Below are 22669 nucleotides of genomic sequence, written 5' to 3'. Positions count from 1 at the left end.
CAGAATAACTCATTCAAAAATCACTAAACAATATTTTATACTTTATATCCTGTACCAGAAAAAGTCCCATATGCACTTACAAAACTTGGTTCAAACTATCCTACTCTTAATTGAAGTCATTGATATTTTATACTAGAATTATGGAATACATAAAAATTGTCCAAACTGCAGAGTACTTAATGATTTCTCATCTTACAACTACCTTTCCATTTCTTTAAAAATAATTCATAAAAAATTCATTTCATGTGTGAACACTTCTCCATATTTTGCAAAAAAACATAATCTGAATCTAGGGGCCAAATGATACAGTTGCCAATATTCAATCAGTTCTGCTAGGAGCTATAGTCAAATATCAGATAGGAAGAACAGATAAACTAAACGAAGCAATTATAGGCACTATTTTCTGGTTTTTTAAAAAAAAAATCTAAACATGTTTGAAGGGAAATAACTTGGGTACTTTTCATCTTTTCTGCTGCCTGTGAAGGGAGAAAAAGACATCCAAGTAATTAAAAATAAATAAAACTTAGGTCCATTTGTTTAATCATATGTCCTTGAACAGGACTTTGAAATTACCCTGCTGATTTGTCCCAGTTTGCTGTCAGTCAGTCCAGTTTGTCTCTTTCACCCAAACAGAAATCTTAATATTACTCCCTTTTACTCCAGAAGAGTGCTGGATTGAATGAATAATGATGAGAACACCATATTTCAAATAAAAGCTAACCAAAGGATGTAGCCAAAATGTCAGAGCTGATTGTCAGAATTAGTGCCAATAAATAACATTTTAGGCTTCTATTTCATGTAAATTTAGAATGAATCATCAACTTTGAAGAACAGTCCATCTTAAATTCAGATACATTTTAATAAAGAATTTCAACTTTGATTTACGTATTACAGAAAAGCCATCATAATACAACTGAATCAATGCTTTAGGAACACTGAATGAACAGGCAGCCTATCTGGTCTCAGGCATGGCATGTACTTTCTAATGCACAACCCAACTTCTTGACTAGCAGTACATTTAAATTGTCAATTCCATCTCCTGAAGTGCAAGTATGATTTTAATGGTCCACAAATTCATATTCCAAATTTTATTACAATTTATCCATCTAATCAACAAGGTAGAGAAGGTAAACTTGAGATTTTGGGAAATGTCATTAGTTATCCAAAGATTCCATAGTTAGGAAATGAAAAAGCAATCAAAGCAAGATTTGAACATATAACACGACATCAAATCCGGTGTTTGTTTTTCTACTCTGTGTAACTCTGTTTAAGAAATAAAAGTATTATCTGAGAGTTCTGAAACACAAATTATCCTTTGATCTATTCTGAACTTAACTTGGAATCAATTAGCTTGGGAGCAAGACTGAAATCCCTGAGAATCTTTCTCCCCACTTAGAGTACTCAGTTTTTGATTCTTGGCTACCTTGCAATGGATCAAATTAGTAAGAATTAAAGAATATGGGATGGCAAAATCAAATTATAATAATTTCATACCTGAAGTGCTTTTGCAGGATTAAGCATCTACTATATATTTTTAAAAGAGGCTGAAACACTAGATTCTAAACAAAGATGCAAAGAGGTAAAAAGTGGACTGGCTTACTGCTATTCCACTTCTCAATACGACCAGAGATTTTACTTACATCAAGTAACACTATCTCTTCTTTCACATTCTTCTAATTTCACATAGGTATTTACAATTGTCTCCTCTCATCAAAGAACACAGATCCTTAACTATGTAAGCTGGTCTTCTGTGAACTATTCAAAAGAGGCTTAAAGACCCAGCAAGGTCTGTGTGGTATGGTTCTAACTGGAACCTGGCCCTAGTCAGGACTCTATTCCCATCTCAGAACCAAACTTTCCTTTTCCCTAGCTAATTATATTAGAGGAGTGTATGTAACTAAAATACACAAAATTCTGGAAATGTTTTTACACTTCTATTTCATTCTATAAGAGAATTTTTATTTCATTCATTACTGCAATATGAAACTAGTAGTCACACACAAGAAATGAAAATGTTTACCATTTTATTATAACTTTAATGAGCTAAGATTCTGTCAAAGAACATTTTGTTTTAAAACTCTTTTGATGGGAAATACAAATCAAATAATTTAACAACACCACTCTCTTACCATTAGTTCCAGATTTTGATTTTTTTAAAAAAAATACACATTAAGAAACAAGAATAAAGATGCACTCACTAAAATTTCAGTAATGTTATTTAGAATAATTCTGAAATGATAAAAATTCACAGAAAAACTAAAACTCCTGACTCCTGGTATTAAAGAATTAACATATTCTGAATATAAGTAGCTCAAAAAATTTAGCTTCATATTTGAAGTAGGAAGTGACAATTTACCAATGGATCTGAAGGAAAAATTAGGAAATAATGACTAGAAACGTTTCTTTTTTATGTCAAAATAAGACTGACTAGTATGAAGAATGGCTTTCTCCAGCTGATGCAGGAAAAGGGATTACAGGAAAGCTTCTGTCTAGGATACCAAAATCATTTTGAGTTCAACACTGAACTGTTTCTCTCCTCCTGAAACAGCTCCTCTTTCTCTGTTTCATGGGTTGATAAAGGACATCAGCATTCACTCCATCACTCAAGCCCTCCCTTGACAATGATGTGGGACTTTGATCTTTTACGCTCTCATCTACCTAAGGATCAACGTGGTGGATGTAATCTCCATAGCCTCCTGCCTAGAGAAACTCTTCTCTCCAAGTCCATTTGTAGTTGCTTGGCACAGGCCTACATTGGCACATATCTGGAGTACTGAAAGGTCTTTTAACTGGTCTCATGTACCATACTGTCAGTGTAATGACCTGGTAACACAAGTCAGGCATCTCTCTGCCTAAATAATTTAGAAAATTCCTCTGGGACCTGCAGGGATCTTTCAAACATACAGATTCCTCTCTTGCCATATCCCATGTTGTAACTTTTAAGTTTCTTTCCAATGGAATTACTCAATACTTCCCTATTTATCCAGATGATTTTATCATTCCATGGCTTTGATCTCTACCCTCACCAGCTACGGTTTCTCATAACATATTTATAACATATTTTAGAGTTCACTGAGCATAGTTATACACAGTGTCATTTTGTCCTCAAACTGGCTCAGCCAATATGGGAGCCATTGCTACTGCTCCCAATTAAAATTCAGAAGTTAAGGTTGTGAAATCAAGTTTGGGTTTACAATAACAACTGTAATATTTTATCAGGGTCAGTGGTGTTTCTATTGCTACACCAGTCCTTTAGATTCAAAGAACAATAAATATTGTCTCTGACTCCCCTGCCTCATAAGTCTTCCTCTTACATGCTAGTATTATTTTTTTCTCTACTTTTTCTGGACAGATAATACTAAAATATACAAGCTAAACAGCACCAAACATAAAGAAAAACATTTTCCTAAGGGGTAGACTGAGGGTACTCCATCAGCTTCAATGACCTGCCAGCTCAGCCAGGCATCTACCCTGCTAATTTCAGACACCAAAGCTCTGATGGACCCAAGACTACAAAAGATCCTCTTCTGTGCTTCTAAAGTTGCTGTGTAGAAGCTTTTCTTCATCTTATTCTGATTTGTATAGATTAAAATGAACTCTTCCATTTGGAAAGTTGAACTAGGACCACATCATGAAATTCAATTGACTGCAGGAAGCTCTTTTTCTTATCATCATTGTAGTATTCAGTTTGTACTTGGAGTGAAGAACACTTAAAAATACTGAAATACCAATGAGACATCAGTATCTCTTAGGAAAATTAATGAAAGAATTGCCCATAATTTTTTATCCAAGGTTAAGCTACAGGTTGTTAATAGTAATACAATATCGATAAAAAAAAAATACTATACATTGAGCTAGCTGGGCACAGAAATTGTGCACCTCTAATTATAGCTACCCATGAGACTGAGGCAGGAGGAAATCAAGTTCAAAGCCAGCCCGGGCAAAATAACAAGACCTCACCTTAAAATTCATCATATAAAATATTTAAAAATATGTATTGTAAAATATTAAAAGTCATGAAATATTCCAGTTACCCCTAATAGCATATAAATGGTTGCTTTCTCTGTGTATTTCTTCCTCTTTTCTCTCTCACTTGAACTCCTAAGAGCACTATGCTAAAAGAGAAAGAAAAATGCAAAGACCTAGTCCTGAAGGCAGAGGATGCAACTTTCTTGAGGAATTTATCACAGACATCTCCACACTTGAACACAGAGCTCTGAATTATTCCTAGTGTTGTTGCTCAGTGATCCTGGCCAATGGTAAGCATTTTCTTCCCCTCCAAAGAAGGCTGGAGACTGAGCCATCATTAAGTGGTGGATGGACCTGAAAGGAAAACTTTATTCCATAACCCAGGTTAAACTGCACTGCAGTGATGGATTTCTCTGAACAAAAGCAGTTATGGATACACCATTACTTACCCAAAAGAAATTTTTTTAAAAAAGAAAAAAGTATAAAAATAAAATCAATACTTGTGAAATCACCACCCAGCCTAATAAATAAAATAGGCAAAAATGCTGAAGCCTTGATTGTTTAACTTTCCCTTTTTCTCTTTTCTCCTAATCAATCACTGACCAGAGTTTTTTTCATTTATCTTTTCTCTGTGCTTTACAGCTTTTTTATAAGAAGGCAATATTCAAATTCATTCTCTTGGTCTAGATATAGCATCAGCTGGAGGCCAAATTGTTCATAGAATGTAGATACTCAGTACATAATGTATATTGATAGGAATGTCAATTCAACAGTCTATACATAATTACCTAATGTGTTTAAGAAGTATAGCTGAAATCTATATTTCACTTTTTAAAATAAAGAAATAAACAATCAAACACTATAAACCTGGCTCTCCACGGATTCACTCTCAAAGAGCATTCTTTTCCCAATAATAATATTCTTAACTCTGGTCCCAGTCTTTGTCATTGTAATTCAGCATGTTCCTCCTTGGTGGCCTAGAAGCTTCACTCATCTAAGGAGCTCAGCAGCCAAGAGCAAATTCTGTCTTCAGAATGTGGGCAATATTTTGAGAAAATAAAACTGTTTCTTCTCAGCAAGTTTGTGCATATGAGCATTCAGGGGCTGATTTTCCGGTTTATAGATTATCTAAAACCCTTTGCTCCTTTTTTCTTGCTTTTGGCCATTTCACTGCTCATTAGCAATGCCACTGAAGAGTGGACAGGAAACATAAAAAGAAAGAATCAAAGCAGTTTTGCTATATATTAACTGTTTATCAACCACCACCACAACAAAAATCTTATGAAGAAAAATGTTAAGTATTGGCCAGCTACTTTTTGAATGTCAGTTTTCAATATTGGTCCTATGTTCCACTTCAACATAATTAAAAGTAAGCATAAATATGTTTTCCAAATAATACTATGCCACTTGTAAAGGAACAGGACTCTCCTTGTGTTGCAGTATGATTTTCCCCTTTATTTGCTAGAGTATTAAAAAAAAGTACAGACTAGCAATATGAAAGAGTTATGTAATATTAACTTCAAAATGAGAGGGAAAAAAAGACATGTAATTAATCTGTACCCAAGAAACCATGCTCTGTGCAATGTCTGATATATGGTAGGTACTAAATTTAGAAAAAAAAAAACTCATTAGTTTAATTAATTACACAGTAACTAGATTTAAGGCTTCCTTTTCTGTCACTTGATTTTGTGGCATAACTGCAGGTATCTATGGTGCAAAAAAAAAAAAAAGGAAATCCTTGTGGAAAATGGTGGACACCCTTCCTTAGCTCTGACTTTGGTATGATTGTGCTGGTTTTGCAATCTAAAGGTACACTAAAGTGAATGTTAGACTATTAGAAGCCTGAATAGAGAGATTTCTGTTATAAATGCAGACTATCCATAAAGGACAAACTCCTCATCCAATTTATAAGGTTTTTCTGAAATACATGTCTATTTTATGGCACCTTCAGGCTATCATAAACATGGTAGTTACTGAGTGACCTCAGTCTTTAGTGCCATAGTAAACCTACCCTAGTCATCCTACCAAAAGTCTTGACTTGTTCCACCTTCAATTTCATAATATTAAAATATTTTCTCAACGGGTCAATACACCTAAAAATTCTTAAATAATATTATTATTCAATAATAAGAAGAATTAGCATAAGAAATAGGTCTTATTTGACTACTTAGGTTAGATATAACAGGACTATGGAAAAATTTACTAAAACTCCCCAAAATGTCATATCAGTTTACATGTGACCCTAACAATAAATATCCTGCAAGTGGAATGTGACTTTGTACATCATGATTTCTCAGCTGGAAAATAATAAATTACATAAAATTTCCAAAACTCACCATGACTACACCATCAGGGAAAAGAAGAGCAGTCTCACTCAAGTCTGTGTGTGAGGCATCACCCTCACTAATGAGGTATTAAAAATTTAAAAGCAATGTTCTTAAGAAAAATATAATAGCTCTCACATAGACTGTTCCTACTTTGATCTATGCTAGAGCTATTGGTATATCTAAAAAGAAAACCCAAAGGTCTCTAGTTATTGCCATTCACAGAAACAGCAAAGAAGATCTAGACTCTGACTAGCAAGACAGCAATTGCTGCTACACCATTAACACAATTTTGTATGTTGTCAGATTGTGGAGGTTATCAGCAGGATGAATCAGTCTTCTAGATTTTAATTAATCTCAAACTACATGCAACAGAACAACAGAACTGGCTCTCTTGCCTCACATTAGCCTAAAATATTACCTGGTCTTTGACTTTAAGATACTATGGCAATCTAAAATGTGCTGGCCATGGGATATGACATTATAATGATGTTAAGATTAAGTATATTAAGCACCTCACCAAATTTAGGTGTTCATTTCCAACTAAGTTTGGATTTAAATCTGCATAGCAATTCCTTTAAATGATTACCTCTCGACATCCCAGAAAGTTAAGAGATTAGTAAATTCAAAATATCTTTTTTAAAAAAGTTTTAGCTGTAGATGAATACAATACCTTTTATTATTTTATTTATGTTTTTAATGTGGTGCTGAAGATCGAACCCAGTGTTTCATTCTTCTGAGACAAGCACTCTACCACTGAGCTACAATCCCAGCCCTGAAAATATCTTTTGATGTTCTATATTTCATTAATTATTTTCATCAGCTTCAGTCATAACATACTTGGCTTTTTTCTTCTTTTAATTTTTCTCAGTCATTGCTGATTCCAAACCACAAGCCTCCCATATGTTCATCCTTCACATATTCCATGTTTATACTCAATTAATAGATATAACCAAGCAAAAACAATCATTTAACATTCACATTACATTGTTTCCATAAAACATTTTCATATAAGAGATAGCAAAGGAAATGACAACACAGAAAAATATAATTCACCCACTACTGACATTCTTATTTTAATATATTCTTATTTGAGGCACAAAATCAATGTAACATACAGAACTTATGGGGATATTAATAGACCAATGAAGGAACTAAGATTCATTTTTAAAAGGATGAATTCTGAGGTCAGAAAATTTAGAACATTTCAGTTTCTCATTTTCACCTATGACTGAAAATCTGTGAGCTGATATAGCACAAACAGAATTGAAAGATCCATAAAAAGAAGTATTGAATTGTGTCCCTGAAAATTAACATAATATGAATTTCTTTCATCAGTTTATTTTATATGCTGTGATGATAAAAAATTGCCCTGTACAATGGCTATATTCTTTCAAAAATTGTTTCTAAATGATGGTAAGCTAATCAAATGCATGACAGCATTTATTTAGAAGAAACCTGCAATCAATTCAAATGTGCCTACTGTAAGCAAGAGGATTTTATGCTGTTTCAATACCATATCAGATAGAAATATTGTATATTCTTAAAATTAGAAATTAACAATAAGTAAAATATTTATTCTATTTGTATTAGTATATCAATACACCTTAACACATAATCCACTCATAATTTCAGGTAAGAAATTTCCATTAAAGTTGAGTTATAATCTGGAAAACTATACAAAGGAAAACAGCAAGAAAAAATTAGTAGAGTGTGTTTCAGAGAGCTCTTGTAGACCCTCTCTCAAGCTAATTTCAGTAGATTTGGCCCAGTAACACTGGATCCAAGATTTAAAGAAAGAAAAATGAAGAAAGAAAAAAAAACAAAGTTCAGCACTATTCAAACACTTGCTATCCAAACTCAAGGAATCAAGTTAAGTTTGCAGATAGAGAGGTATCTTATTTTCAAATCCTCTTACTGATAATTCTCTTATGATTGAAACTTTTTTTAAAAAATTACCATATATAACAAAACTCCCACTTAAGAAGTAATGCTGCCCTTTCTGTTCACCACTACCACCACTCTCTTTCCTCCCATTTTGCCAAACTAACAGTATTCCTTGTATCCCATTAAATCTTGGAATCCTCTCCAATCATCATTTTATCACTTCCAGCTTATTAAGAACACTGTTTTCAGGACAGGTCAAACCCAGTAATAAAGGCTCAATTTTCATACATATACACTTTGAGTTGCTCACTTCCTCTTTTCTAGAAATATTTTCCTCGAGAACACCACACAGGACTGGTTTCCCTTTCACCTCACAGGCCACTCCTCTCTCTTTTCCTGATCCTCTTCCCCTCCCTGACCGCTGCATTTTGTAATGGTCATGTCTTGCAGCTCCTCTGTCCCCACACTTCTTCCTCTCCCAGCTTTACAATGATGAATTCCAAATGCAGAGTTAAAGTTCCAAATTCACCCCTAAATTATACTTCTATAATCAACTGTCAACTTAATTCTCAAATTTAATCTTCTAACATCAATATAAAATTTAACAAGTACACTTTGGATCTCTACCTAAAACTTGCTCATTTCCTCATAGTTCCACTTTAACATTAAGGCCTTTCACCCCTTGCTTCAAGAAAAAAAAAAAAAAAGGCTTTGGAATCCTCTTTATTTCCTATGGATTTCTACTCCAAACAATCCATGAGAAAATCTACTTCTTCTCATTTTAAATTATATATAGTCTGACAATAGCTTTTCTGGTTGAGCTACGAACTAGAATTTGCTTTCAAAGTGTCTTTATTCTATCTAGTTCATCAAAATGGAGGTTAGCTTTCTAAAATACAAGCCAATTCATACTATGCACTTGATCTCAACCCATATAGACCTAAAAGATCCAGATACACCATGACCTGTAAGTCCCTACAGGATCTGCCCCAGTTGCCTCTCAGACCTCATTTCTACCTCCTGCTTTGTTCATTAAATTGTACTCAAATTACTCAAATTGGCTTTCAAATGTTCTCTAAACAAATTAAGCTGATTCCTTAGTGTCTCGCCTCATTGCCTTTGCCCTTGCAATGCCCTCTCCCTAAAATCCCTCTTCATCAGATATCCTCAAGGCTCACTCCTTTTCTTGGAATCAAGTCTCTTCTTCAATGATCATCTTCTCAGAGAGGCCTTCCCAGCTACCCTCTCCAAAACAGCATATTTGATCACACACCAATGCCTCCTTTTTCTGGGTAGGATTTATCACAACCCAATATTGTATCATACATTTTATGATTTTTCTCATGGTCTCCCTCCTGAGAATAATGGCTTGCTTTTACAACATTTTAATTCTAGGAACTAAAAGCAGTGCGAAATAAAGAGTAGTTTGACAATAAATATTTGCTGAAAGAGCTTTCTCCCAATTAGCACACATACTGCATGTTGGTAGGAATGCCTATATTGCACTGTAGTTTTAGCAATATTAACTTCTAAAATCATAATTTTGATAATGAAGCAAATGATTTATTTAAGGTTACTTAGACAAGTAAGGTATTTAGAGAAGTATTATTTTTATTTATTTATTCATTTATTTGGAGTTATTTTGCTATGAAGAAAAAAAGATAAAAATTGCTATTTCAATAAAATTGACTTTTACAAATACAAATATTTGTAAGTAAGGGATCTGATTGGGAAGTAATTTAAGTATTTTTAACACACATAGGGAGGCCTATAAGTGCTTAGCTTCTGATGTGCACTTTTCCTTCTATCTACTTAGGAAGCTTTCCATGAACAACCTAGCCTTAGGTCCATGTTGATGTCTACTTGGTGAATAGTAACAGCAGAAAAATGTGGAACAGAAGTCCAACACAATAAGAACCCTACTTGATCATTTCTTTCTAATCTGCAGGTTTGAATGATCTCAAGCTTAGTTATATTCCTGGTGTACTTCCAGTTTTTAAGTTCTGCAGACTGGCATAGAAGGTACTGTTAGAACATAAGACTCATGCCCCTAGGCAGCCTTAATGAGCCCTAGTTTGTGGTGTGTTATAGAAGTAACACTGTATGTAATGCCTTAGTATTAATGAATCACATTGACTACATGGTCAGGAGAAAAGGTTTACCCAGACAATTTCTTCCTGGTAGTCCTCAACATAGAAATTTTTCTTCATTTTAGTTTATATGATTTGGGAGCTTTCATGAATATTAGTCTAAATCATGTTTTAGGAGTGATAAAAACTAGATTAAAGAAATTAGATACATTTTCAATATTTTTCAGTCAGCTATTTATAATATTGGAATTTAGCCCCAAATTTTCTAGATTTGAACCCAGAACACATTCTTATAAAATTTTAATATTCTGTTTTCACAATCACCTGAAATTTGTATCCATACCTCTCAGACTTCATTTCTACTTCCTGCTTTGCTCATTAAATTGTACTCAAATTACTGAAATTGGCTTTCAAATGTTCAAATGTTCTCTAAACAATGAAATGAAAATGACTGGAATACATAAAGTCCTTAATCAATCCTAGTACTACTTAGTATTTTTCTTTATCCTTTAGACATCTACCTGATTACTTAATTTTATTCCAAGTTTCTTATAACACATTTTCCATCTACTAATTATCAATTAATATTGAAATAGGATAATCTAACATAAGACAAATTGTTCATTCCTTTAACCTAGTTTCACATTCTGTATATGATTTTGCTAATGTTGAAACTAAATTAGCCAATTGAAAGGTGACTTAAATTGCATCTTCCATTATTCTTATAATGGGACATGCTAGAAGGAAGGTTGTCCTTTAAAAAAATTAAACAGAGAAATTACTAAGTGATAATAGACTCCAGTTTCATATGGTCAAATAAACCCTATGGTTGGGGTAATGGTGGTAGTAGTGGTGGTATGTCTGTGCAGTAAACTGATACAATATCTAAGAAATAATATTAAACAGGCAAATCTTATATGAAAGCATATATGATTGATCATTCACAAAATTTAATGTTTGGCATGCCTGGGTAAACCTTTTCTCCTGACCATGTAGGTGTTTTTTTTTTTTTTTCCAGCTCCATTTTTGTATGTTTCAAGTCACAAACATCAACCAGTTTGGAACTCCATGCATTCCATAGGTAAACAGAACCACCCAGCTAAAAAATGCCTAATAAACTACTTTATTCACTAATTTCTGTTTAAACAACACTATTAGGCATACTTGAATCCTTCCTGGTGTCTTTATTTTCACAGAAAATAAGTATTAGTTTAATTATATGTTTCTGTTCTATTTTAAATTTGTGGAAAAATTACATCACTATTTGGCAATCTAATTTATCTGGAAAGTAATAGGTGTTAATGTGTTTTATAATAACATTCTTATAAGAATAAGAGGGAGAATATTATCCTTTCTCATTTGAAAATAAAAACCACCTGTATCTGACTACATTACAAACCTCATTAAATGGTATGTTTTTCTGAAAATTTAAAAACTATTTCATGTAGTTTTCAAGTATGAAAACAAAGGTACAGCTCAGAATGCAGTGACACCTAATGGCAAACCTATCTTTATAGGCCATAAATGTATTTTCTAATAAACATTGCATTTGTTGCTACTCACCTACATGCTATTATCTGAAATGTGATTATGATCCAATAGAAATGAGTGTCTTACTTCTTAAAAGTCATATATGGGGGTGGAGGGAAAAAGAAAAATCTTCTAGACTATATCAAGTATGATATTTAAATTACCATATCCCATTAAGATGAACTTGTAGTATGACAAAATGAGCCTTGGAGATCTGAATTGAATGAATTGCATCTTCTATTGCCCCTAAAAATTTCAACTTTTTTCTGTTTGTGGGTAAATCAAAAGCTAATCACCTTGATTTTTATTTATATTTGAATTAAAATTTATAGGAGATATTTAGTGGATATTTAGTGAATTTCATCTGGAGTTGAAAGCAAAGGCCCTTAGTGAAATGGTTATGTCATACCATAGTTGATATTTTTGATCAATAATAACATTGTCTAACTTAATGATGCATACCTGAATTGTGTTTCCAGTAAATCTATTGATGATATAAAAATAAATAATAGAAAAGTATGTGTCTTAATACTTTCTGGTAGTTTCCAATATTTATCCAGAAGATCGCAATCAAACAACTACACTAAGTAGCAAAAGAATTAAAAAGTCATTGAGTTATACAGTGCAAAGAGTCCCTGATGAATCCTGGGGTTATCATTAACCAGTAGAAATCATTTACAAACTGAAATGGGAGAAAAAATCATTGTAAGAGACACAGAATACTTTCTGGGAATATCTTTATATTCTGTGTTTGATAAAATAGTACTCAATTCAAAATTAAGGAAAACTGATGTTTTAAATTTACCATCGATTATCATTTTGAACATGTTGACATATTTTACTCACCCAATTTTGTACTATAATTTGAGCATTCTCCTGATGAAAATATTATGTGTATTGTCTCCGGCTTCTCAAATATTCTGTGAATTGTCTTAGACTTCTCATAATGTCAGAGTTCATGATTATTATCTCAGAGGATTAAGTATCATCTGCTTATGAGAAAATCATGAATAAATGCTTCTGTTCTACTCCCTGTTGACATAAGGTATTTTACCATGACTGATAACAACCAAACTATGTCAGTGATTTGTGTAATATATGAATAAGTACAGTACTTGAATGTTCCCTTGTAGAGATATATAACTGAGGATTGCTAATTTACAATCAATTCTGTGAGCACAGGAACCAGATAAAGAAATGAGCATATATATTAAACTGTAAAAACATGAGATCCTCTATATTAGATATAAAGCAAAACACAAACTGCAGTTGACTGGAAATGCCACCTAATCCCTGCTTAATTAAAGCAGTACTCAAAATTCCTGTTGTATTTAGGGAGTAAAAAGTGTGGGACGACTGATGTATGAAGAAAATAGCAGTCAGCATGGCTAATCTCAAAGACTTGGGAGCTTTCTAGCTACATAAATCAGAGCGACTTCTGAATAGCCTCATAAAACACCATATCATTGCCATTCCACTCACGACTTTTTGGTTCTTCCTACAGCATGCAGATCATTAGGAAACTTCTAAGCAATCAAGTAATGTGGGTCTGATGAAATTACTCAATCAATGCATAGACTCAAAGTAGAAGCATAATTCAAAATTGCATAGTTTATATGTCTAAAGACCTTTCTTTTATCAGGGCAAAAAGATCACAATAGAGGCAATTCACTTCAAAAACACTATTTATATATGCATGTGTGCACATATATATTGAGCAAGTATATGCAACTATTAAATATCACTCAAATAAGATTTAACAGAAACTCAGAATAATTGCAATATTATGCGTTTTGAGTGAAATAAACAATTTCATTTCACTCATTACAATTTAACCATTATATTTCATCATTACAGTGAGCTCCTGTGTTTAATATATGTCATTGACTTTATTAAACTACCTACATGAAGAAAAACCAAAGAGAAATAAGGTGAGAATTTTCATACCTAAAATCTGTTCCAACACCAAAAGGATTCAATATTTTAAGAACCTATTACAGGTTCAATATTTTAAGAACCTATTGTCTTTTTATCTTGCCAGTTTGCCTGAACTACCTATCGTAGCTACTTTCTGCATGAACACATCACAGGAGGATGGGAAAGCCTTTCCTTTCTATATAACTCCTTATATCTCTATAATTGAAATTTCCTTTCCCTACAGTTTCATCACTTTTATCCCTTTAGCCCTAAACTAATACATTTCCCCCATAATCATATTTCTCATTAAGTATTTAAATGAAAGCAATCACCTCCAAAGAAAATTCTTGTATCCTATTCAACTAAGTAAAATGATCCAATGCATGTTAACTGGTGACTTACAATTTTAATATCAACACGCAGTTTTTAATTTTTCACATTTTTGCTGAGAGTGGGGGTGGAGGAAGGTGAGGCTTTTAACCTCCAAAACACAAGTTAACCATCTTTCAATATATTATAAAAGGTCTGAAACTTTTGAAACAATCTGTTAACTTCATTGCAATATGTGGGAGTCCATAAAAGAAACGAATTCTCTTGTCTAATGTACAGATTGCATTCAAGTGAAATTAATTGAAAAGTTAACTATTTCTTTTAGTGGGATGTCCACAGTTAATGCATACAACTAGATTTCTAAAGAAATCTGTAATTTGTAACCAGTTACTTTTTAATATTCTGATTATAAAGTAAGCCATGTCACAGTGATGAAGAATATACAAAGGAAAAAATACAACATATTTGCTATATTTTTAAAAATGCCCAAACTACCTTGCAAAATAGTATACATTTAGTGAAGGATAGCAAGAGCTGTAGGTGTTTGTAAATAATGTATTTATCACGTAGACCACGGAATAAGCAATAAAATAAGCATTTATCCAAAAGCTTCCCTTCTGAGAGATGAGAAGCATAAGTCAGAAACCCTTTATCAAAAATGAATATAAAAGGTATATGATTATATACCTTCATTCCTGCTCCAGTCATTTACAACTAGATATAAATATATTTCCTTTCCTTAAGAGGAGCTTGGTTCATTTCTGAACACTTATCAGAACATTACTGACCCCCTCAATGAGATAACAATTTCTCCCTGTAAAGTTCTGAACCCACAGGCACAGACAAAACGGGATCCAGCAGGTAAGTTATCTAATGCTTAATTTACTTAATGTACAAGAGCAAGGTTTTCTGAATTCTGACCTCATTACCCCTTGCACAGAGGGATATACAATCTCATTGCTATAAATGATAGAGAATGGCAGACATGTTTACAAAGATAGCCTCTGAGACCAAGAGAGGGAGCCCCCTGGAGCTGAGGGTTTGTCCGCTCTGGGCACGCACACCAGGCACAAGCCCCTTGCTTGCGAGAGAGCACAACCTCCACCTGAAGCAGGTTCTCCTACCAGGCGTGTGTGTGTGTGTGTGTGTGTGTGTGTGTGTGTTACACGCGAGCGCGCGCGTATGTGGTGTGCAGTCAGGGGCAGGGGGACAGAAAGGGAAGAAGCTGTGACCCATCTGTCGCCTGGATTTGAAGAATACTAAGCCGTGTGGGTAGATAAAAGTCCTGTGCCCAGAAAAATTCCCCAAGAGGGGCCTCTCTGCAGCCCAGCCAACGAACCTTGCTTGCCCCGGGAGGCGAATTTCCGAAAAGGAAATCGTCGCATTAACGCAGAAAAGGCTGCAAGAGCTCGTCTCCACTGAGCTCTCACGGATTAGCAAGTGAGAAGAGTTGGAGCCTGAAGCTGCGAGCGCTGTGCATGATAATGACGTGCAGCCCCCACCCGCCCCCGCCTGCCCAGCGCGGCTAGTCCTGGCCCGTCTGGTTGTCAATAGGTGGGGCCACGAGCATCTCTAGCCGGCACGGCGGTCCTTCCCAGAGTCTGGGCACCCAGCCTTAGCCCAAGTGCCTTAGCTCCCCGCCTTGCGCAGCAACTCGGAGTTGACTGGGAGACGGGGTGAAGCGGGTATCTGCGAGGTAGCCCACGAGAGCGGCCTGAGCGCGTTTGCTTCCCGCGTTTCCCAAGCGCCCGGGGGCCAGTTTCGCCGCCGCGCCAGGCTGAGAGCGAGCGTGCCAGGCGGAGAGGCACTGGGCTCCCAGTGCTCAGCTACACTGCCGCCAGCCCCTCCTGCCACCGCCTCGGCGACTCAGCGCGAGGACCGGAAAGCCAAGAAAAGAGAGAGGCTGGGGGCGCGTCAGGCACCCCGTCACCATCGCACTATGCTGCAGCGAACTCAGTCGGCTCACGTTGCAAAACCACCTGTTCGAGCCGAAGGGAGCTCCCCTCACCCCTTACCCCAGTTCTTTTCGCCTCACAGGTGACACCTCCTTGGCTCCCCAAAGATAATTTTTTTTTTTTAAATGGAGCAAATGTACATCCGGGGAAAATATGGAAGGTAGAGTCAATTAAACTGCCTTTCCCCACACACTCAGAACCCCCTGCACTCCCCAGCACACACGCACGCCGAGGTCAATCCGAGACCCCCACGCATTCAGCCCACACTCCTCAATTCTCCACGAAAACAGTACCACAAGTCAAGGTTCCCGCATCCACATCCTTCCAGAAAACTGAACAAGTGTGAGGGAAGGGTAGCGGGAAAGGGAAATGGACTGAAGCCACCTCCAACAAGCCACTCAGAGGGCGGAGAGTGGGAAGCCAAGGGGAAACGTCTGCGAAAGGAAACAGTAAAAGTGTCCCCTAACAGCACCAACCCTCTCTTACCGATGTGAATGATGGAATCCGCATTTGCCGAGTCCCAGGTTCGAGACCAACAGACGGACAAAACCAAGAGCAAGGGGAAAACTTCCATCTCCTCCTATGCCGATTTCTGTGAGGATGGATTGTCTTCCAATATATATATATATTTCTTAAAAAAAAAAATAAAAACAGTCCAAAGAGTTTGAGGTCACGATTGAGTTTAGCGCAGGTTTTTCTTTTTCTTTTTTTTTTTTTTTTTCTAAATTCCTATTGCCAGAGAGAAGCCTTTTATCGTCGCTGAGGAAGGCAGAGGGAAATGAGAGAAAGAGCCCAGCCTGAGGAAACCTCCTTCGCAAAGCCGTGTCACTTGGAGGGGAATTTTGGCATCGCCAGAGTTGTTTGCAGTTTGGCTTTTTAAAAATGTATCCAGCCTCGGCTGCTCTCGGGCAGGGGGAGAGGCTGGAGCTCAGACCATCCCCATCGCTGCGCGGGGGCCGCGGGTCTCCGGTCCCAGCTCCGCCGCAACTTCCAACACCGCCCCCCCCCCTCACGCCGGATGTGCCCCCTTCCCGCCCCCTCCCCCAGCCAGAAAGCCCCCCCACCCCGCCCCTATGGCCCGCAGAGAATCACTTGTCTTCGCTGCCAAAATCTAAGTGGGAAGGGAAGATTAGGAGATTCCAACCGGAGCAGCCAGATTCCAGCAGGGAGGGGAAAAAAGCCCTCTCCAAGAGGGGTAGAAAAAGTGAACTTCAAGGTAATGCAGATAGTAATGCAGAGAAAATTCCCTTTCTGTGCGAGGCGGGGAGCAGAGCTCGGCGAGGCGGCCCGGGGAGCCGGTTCGGGCGCGGTGGCGGGGGAGTTGCGCCAGGCGCGAGCAGCGGGGCCAGGCCGGCGGAGGGAAGCCGCCGCCGGCTGCAGGATGCTTTTGAAGCGGTTCGCCTGCGGGATGCAGGAAGCTAGGAGCGAGCCTGGCAGCTTCAGCACCAACCCCACGTTGCCTAGAAATGGATCACCTAGGAGAAGGAGCGAGCCCGCGAGAGAGTGGTGCTGTCAGGCAGAGAGGGGGAAACCAAGAGAGGAAGAGCTTCTCTCTAATAACCACCTCCTCCCCCTATCTGCAATACAAGGGAGAAACAAAATAGTGCTCTCATTTCCCTTGGAATCTTCAACCGGGACTGAGAAAAAGGCAGGACTGTAAGAGAAAAGACGTTGAAGGTTTTTTTGGCTTTTTTTTTTCCTTTTACAAGGTTAAAAGCAACCTAAAAAAGCCACCCCACTTATTTAACCTTGCTATTCTCCAACAGGTATCAGACTTTTTCTAGTCTTTGCCTGGAATTAGATACATTGGTTGAAAACAAATTAGGGACACCTGGTCACTTAGGGAAAAAGAGACCTAGAAAGCTTTTAATGAGATTTCAATTATAAAGTTATAGAAAGGAGAGAATGTGCTAATTGCCTTTTATACAGTGATCTCCCCTACACCCCCACACCCCTGTCACCAGGGTATTTTTCTTTTTAGGCAATCAGGATACAAAAAGAATCCTGAAATCCTTCTGTAGATAGACCTCCTCTATTAGAATAGAAAAGCTTGAAATTTTTTTAAAAAGAAAAAGAAGAATGAAATAAAGCAGGAATAAATGCTTCAGTGAAACATTTGGTCAAAATATTGCATTGAGTAGCTTAATAACCTATGCAGGTAAATTCAGAATGGGAGGTTGGTTGTCTTCCACAGGAAGAGCTGAGGAAGTACTGAATGACAGCCTCCCAGTCTTCAGTGAAAGGATTTTTCTGCCAGCTTATTTCTTATCATAAAATCCTGATTACTGTGACTACCTTTCTTCTAATGATTAACTTATATCAAGCTAACCTTATTTCAGACAAAAGATTTGTTAACACAATCAATTGACTAATTGAGTAATTAATGGTCCTAATATTGCTTCAATTGTAAATGCAATCCTATGGGAATGTTATTACTTTGGATGTATAAATGTCAAACATACTTTCATAGCCCCCCTTTCTTTAAGTTTGGCAAACCTCTATTCTCTCATTTGAGCCCTCTTCTCTAACTTGGTGAATTGGGTCATCATTCTCTAAAATCAGTTGTAGGTTGTCCCCTCTGTGAAATACTATTTCATTCATCTTGAATATTTTTTTCTGAATATTTCAGAACATGTTGTGCTGTCATATTACTACTTATTTAAGCAGATCTTATTGAAAGGTACATATTCATCTTGCCAACAACTTACCTGCACAACCTAAAGGGCTAATTTAAATTCTTTGCCCCCTGCAGTGGTGTTCAGTTCTTTGTTTTTTGTTTGTTTGTCTGTTTGTTTGTTTTTTGTCATGCTGGGCATTGAACCCAGGCCCTTGCCCATGCTAGGCAGGTACTCTACCACTGAGTTATATCCCCAAGCCCTCAATCCGTTAGTGTGGTATAAATCTCTCCATCTTCTATGATCTCATATTGCTTTAGAAGTAGACAAGACTGCTTAGGAATTAGATCATCAATGTCTTGAGAGCAAGGACCATAGCTTATGCACATGTTATTCAGCATAGCATTTCACAGAGAACCTCTTTGTTGATGTGAATTTTACTTCCCTTCGAATTCTGGAACAAACCAATGCTTCTAAGGAGCCATTTCTGTTTCTGTTTTTCCCAATTTTCATCATTCCCTTATTTTTTTTCTTTACATTAGTACTCATTATTGATTATGTTTGTGTTGTTATTGATGTCATGTTGGTGTTTAAAGTGTTCTAATGCACTTTAATGAATTATACTTTGTTGGTACAGATAATGAATTAAAAGAATGGATATATCTCCCCATAGCTTGCTTTTATCATACTAGTAACAGGAGCATTTTTAAAATGTGATGATTCACTATGTATTCTATCAAGAAAAATTATTAAATAACCATTTAACATGGAAAGAACACTATAATATCTTAGAATCCTGGAGCCAGGTGGAACATCAAAACAATAGCTGGCTCAGTCCTAGAGATAACTAAATGTAGTTATATACATACAAACTCATCTTTTGGAAACTCTGTTTTCATGAACTATAAGCACAGCATTCTCATAATTCCCCAGTCTTCCAATTTAATGTCTTTGTACCATAACTTTTCTTGAAAATAATTTTGGAAGTTTTTCAAAGGAATCACAGAGGGCTAATTTTCAGAATCTCTGGGGTTTATGACCCAAAATACAATGCACATATTCTAAAATCTCTGTAGGTGACTCTAAAGTACAGCCATTTTTTCAGAGCCACTGTTCTAATACTAAAATATTTAAAGGAATTTGGGTGACATATTACACACACAAAAAAAAATCATGAGGGTATAATGATCACTTAAAATCGTCAAAATACCATTCGGAAGAGATAGTAGAACCATGAATTGAAGTTTTCCAGGAAAAAAAAGAGAAGGTAGTGCAAAATTAAAATGCAATATCAGCTTATTATTATCAATTTATAAATAACATTCTTTTCACTGTAATTACCAAATAATTTCTATACCCATTGACTGCTAGTTAATGGTGTTTTATGAAATATAAGTTTAAATACACTTTAACAATGTTTTAAGTATTTTCTTCTATTTTAGAAAGCTGCATATATTGTGATACAATATTAATTAGCTGGAAACAAAGATTTATAATGCATAAGTTAGATGTCAAGTTCCAGAAGGAGAAAGAAAATAACACATTTACTGGTTGTGTTTATTAACGAGGCTTTTTAATGAAGGCTATCTGTTGGTCTCATTAAGGTTGCTTAGCTTTAATTCAAAGAGTATTTATCATATGAAAATGGTCTGATGCATCTGGCTGAAATTCACACTTTGTTAAAATAGCATTAATTCACTAAAGTTTTCTAACAAGTGCTTAACTTTTGGGAATATAAATGAAAGTTAACCATGATTTATGAATTATTTTTCAAAGTGGAGACTGTCACTTCATTCAGGCATTAATTGTGATATGAACATCCATAATTTGAAGAAAATGGTAGATAATCTGAATAGCTTTAAGATGTGAAGCATAATATTATTTTCCACACACACACACAAAAAAACCCAGAGTTTCAGAGAAATATTAATTTGCCTCGTTGGGGTGAGTGCAAGTGCAGACTCTTTCAATAGCATATAATTGTGTAAAGAAATCACAGTAATGGAAACCCATGGCATGTATAATTCTCTAATTTTTACTTGAAAAAAATATGCTAAGAATACCAATGCCTAAATTTTCAAACTCAGCTGCTCACAGTTATAACAGCAGTAAATCAACCTACATTAGTCGATTTTAAAAAAACTCTCCAATAATGACTGAAAATCTTGTTTTACTATAAAACAATATTATTATGAGCACCTACTTCAAACTTAAGGTGAGAAGCTAGTGTTCAAATAATATCACAGAAAAACAGAGATAGACTGTATTTTGATCATTATTGCTACTTCTCTATAACCATATCATTAACATTATAAATTATAACATTAACATTATAATATTAATGATATGGTTATAGAGAAAAGATTCTAAGTAATGGTAACTTTACCATAAACATGAATGAAAGGCTATAAGAGGACAGTGACTAACCATCTGTAAATGCAGGTAGCTATGGAAAAGGACTTTGAAATTATAATTGAAATATACATTTGTGGAAGTAGAAAACATAAATTCTATTTGGTTGAGGGGCTAAAAGGAAAACTTTTTTTTGTATTTAGCAGCTCATAGAAGTTCACAGCTCAATGGAGGTTATGCAATGTCTTGTTTTTCTAAAAGAGGATGAGGAAATATTTGTTGGAAGGAAAAAACAGAAATCATGATTATTTTTTTTTACTTTTAAATAAGCTTCAAAAAAATCATTAAATCATGTATTCCTATATGACATACTAACATTGGCTATACTTTGTCCTTATTTTTCTCAGGTCAACTACTTTCTACTTTTATTTTGTCTGTCACACTAGTACAATATTAAGTAATACATCCTTCCTTTCTTCTTTCCTCTTTTACTTCTAAATTTAGCCTTTAATGTCTTGTTTATTTTAAAAGTTTTCCCTAAATCTGTAAGACTGCCGTGTCAGAAAATAAGTTCTCTTCTAACACAATGAGATGTGAATCCTGACCAAATTCTGCAACAGGACTGATTGGTATATATGAGTGCTTTACAAATGTATCTATTATTAAAGTTAATTCAAGTGAAAACTTTGTATTTCAAAGCTGTTTCACTTTCCACACATGAGCCATAATTTTGAAATTTTAGGAGAAGAAATTCATATGCATTGGTAGGTCTCTTTCACTTGTCTCATCTGTGTGAATGTTGGTGTGCTGTTTCATGAGACTGTTAATAACCATAAGGCAATTGGTTGATGGAAGTCAAATCATGACTTGTAACCCAAAAGGGGCACTTGTTGAGATTGGCCCCTCATTACATTATATCCTGTCCCCACAAGATGGCAGCCATGCTTGATGTAGATTTAATCAGCTTACTTTTTGAATGTCTCAATTCTTCAGAGTTTACTGGAGTATTGTTAACTCATACTAATCAAATGGCTACACTGGGGTGAGCTTATTATTTTAAGTGATTTTTTTTGTTTAGGATACTTGATTTTCTGAAATTTTATTTCTTCTAAAATTTTCATAAAGTAATAAGTTTCTGAGTCTCTTAAAATATCTCTTTTATTTACATCTTGTCTAGTTTGGTCAGGTACTTAAGAAGTAAATATGAACAGAACATTCTTTAATAATATGCCTCTCAAACCTATGTTAGAGGGTATATAGAAAATATACATTATTTTAATATTCAAATCTGAGGTGTACATATTAAAACTGCAAAAGTAAGATTAATTTGACTATTTGCTTTATGCAATCAAAAAAAATTATATATCTTACAAGTAATTGTACTTGCCCTTAGAAAACAAAATGTCTGTCATTTGTGCTATTGATCCCTCTGATATGGCATATCACTTGGGTAAATATCTGATTAGATCAAAAGCAACCAAATGCATATCAACTATAGTGAATATCAAGTATTTTGTTTTATAAAAAGAGATCAAATTTCATTTTATCTTCTCATAATTAACTGATTTTACTATAAAATTAGATGGGTTTTTTTGAAACACATTGCTCTTGACACATAAGTACCTCACTAAAATATATGCTTGTAGAGTATGGTTCAGAAAATACAGTATGCATTTCAGTTTGAATTTTTATATGTACCA

General features: G+C 35.4%; 1 protein-coding gene across 3 annotated transcripts in view; it reads right to left on the bottom strand.

Annotated features, from left to right (window-relative positions):
- The window catches only part of Grid2 (glutamate ionotropic receptor delta type subunit 2), a 1404794-nt gene extending 1388218 nt beyond the window's left edge, over nucleotides 1-16576 (bottom strand). For all 3 annotated transcript variants that reach the window (XM_077803456.1, XM_077803455.1, XM_077803457.1), the window contains exon 1: nucleotides 16489-16576. In XM_077803456.1, coding sequence (XP_077659582.1) covers nucleotides 16489-16576 — 88 coding nt within the window. The remainder of the gene's footprint in view (nucleotides 1-16488) is intronic.
- Nucleotides 16577-22669: the final 6093 nt, after the last annotated feature.

The sequence above is a fragment of the Urocitellus parryii genome, chromosome 10, assembly GCF_045843805.1.
Source record: "Urocitellus parryii isolate mUroPar1 chromosome 10, mUroPar1.hap1, whole genome shotgun sequence".
In the NCBI taxonomy this organism is placed as follows: Eukaryota; Metazoa; Chordata; class Mammalia; order Rodentia; family Sciuridae; genus Urocitellus; species Urocitellus parryii.
The sequence above is the reverse complement of the archived record's forward strand: the minus strand, read 5'-3'. Positions and strand labels throughout refer to the sequence as shown.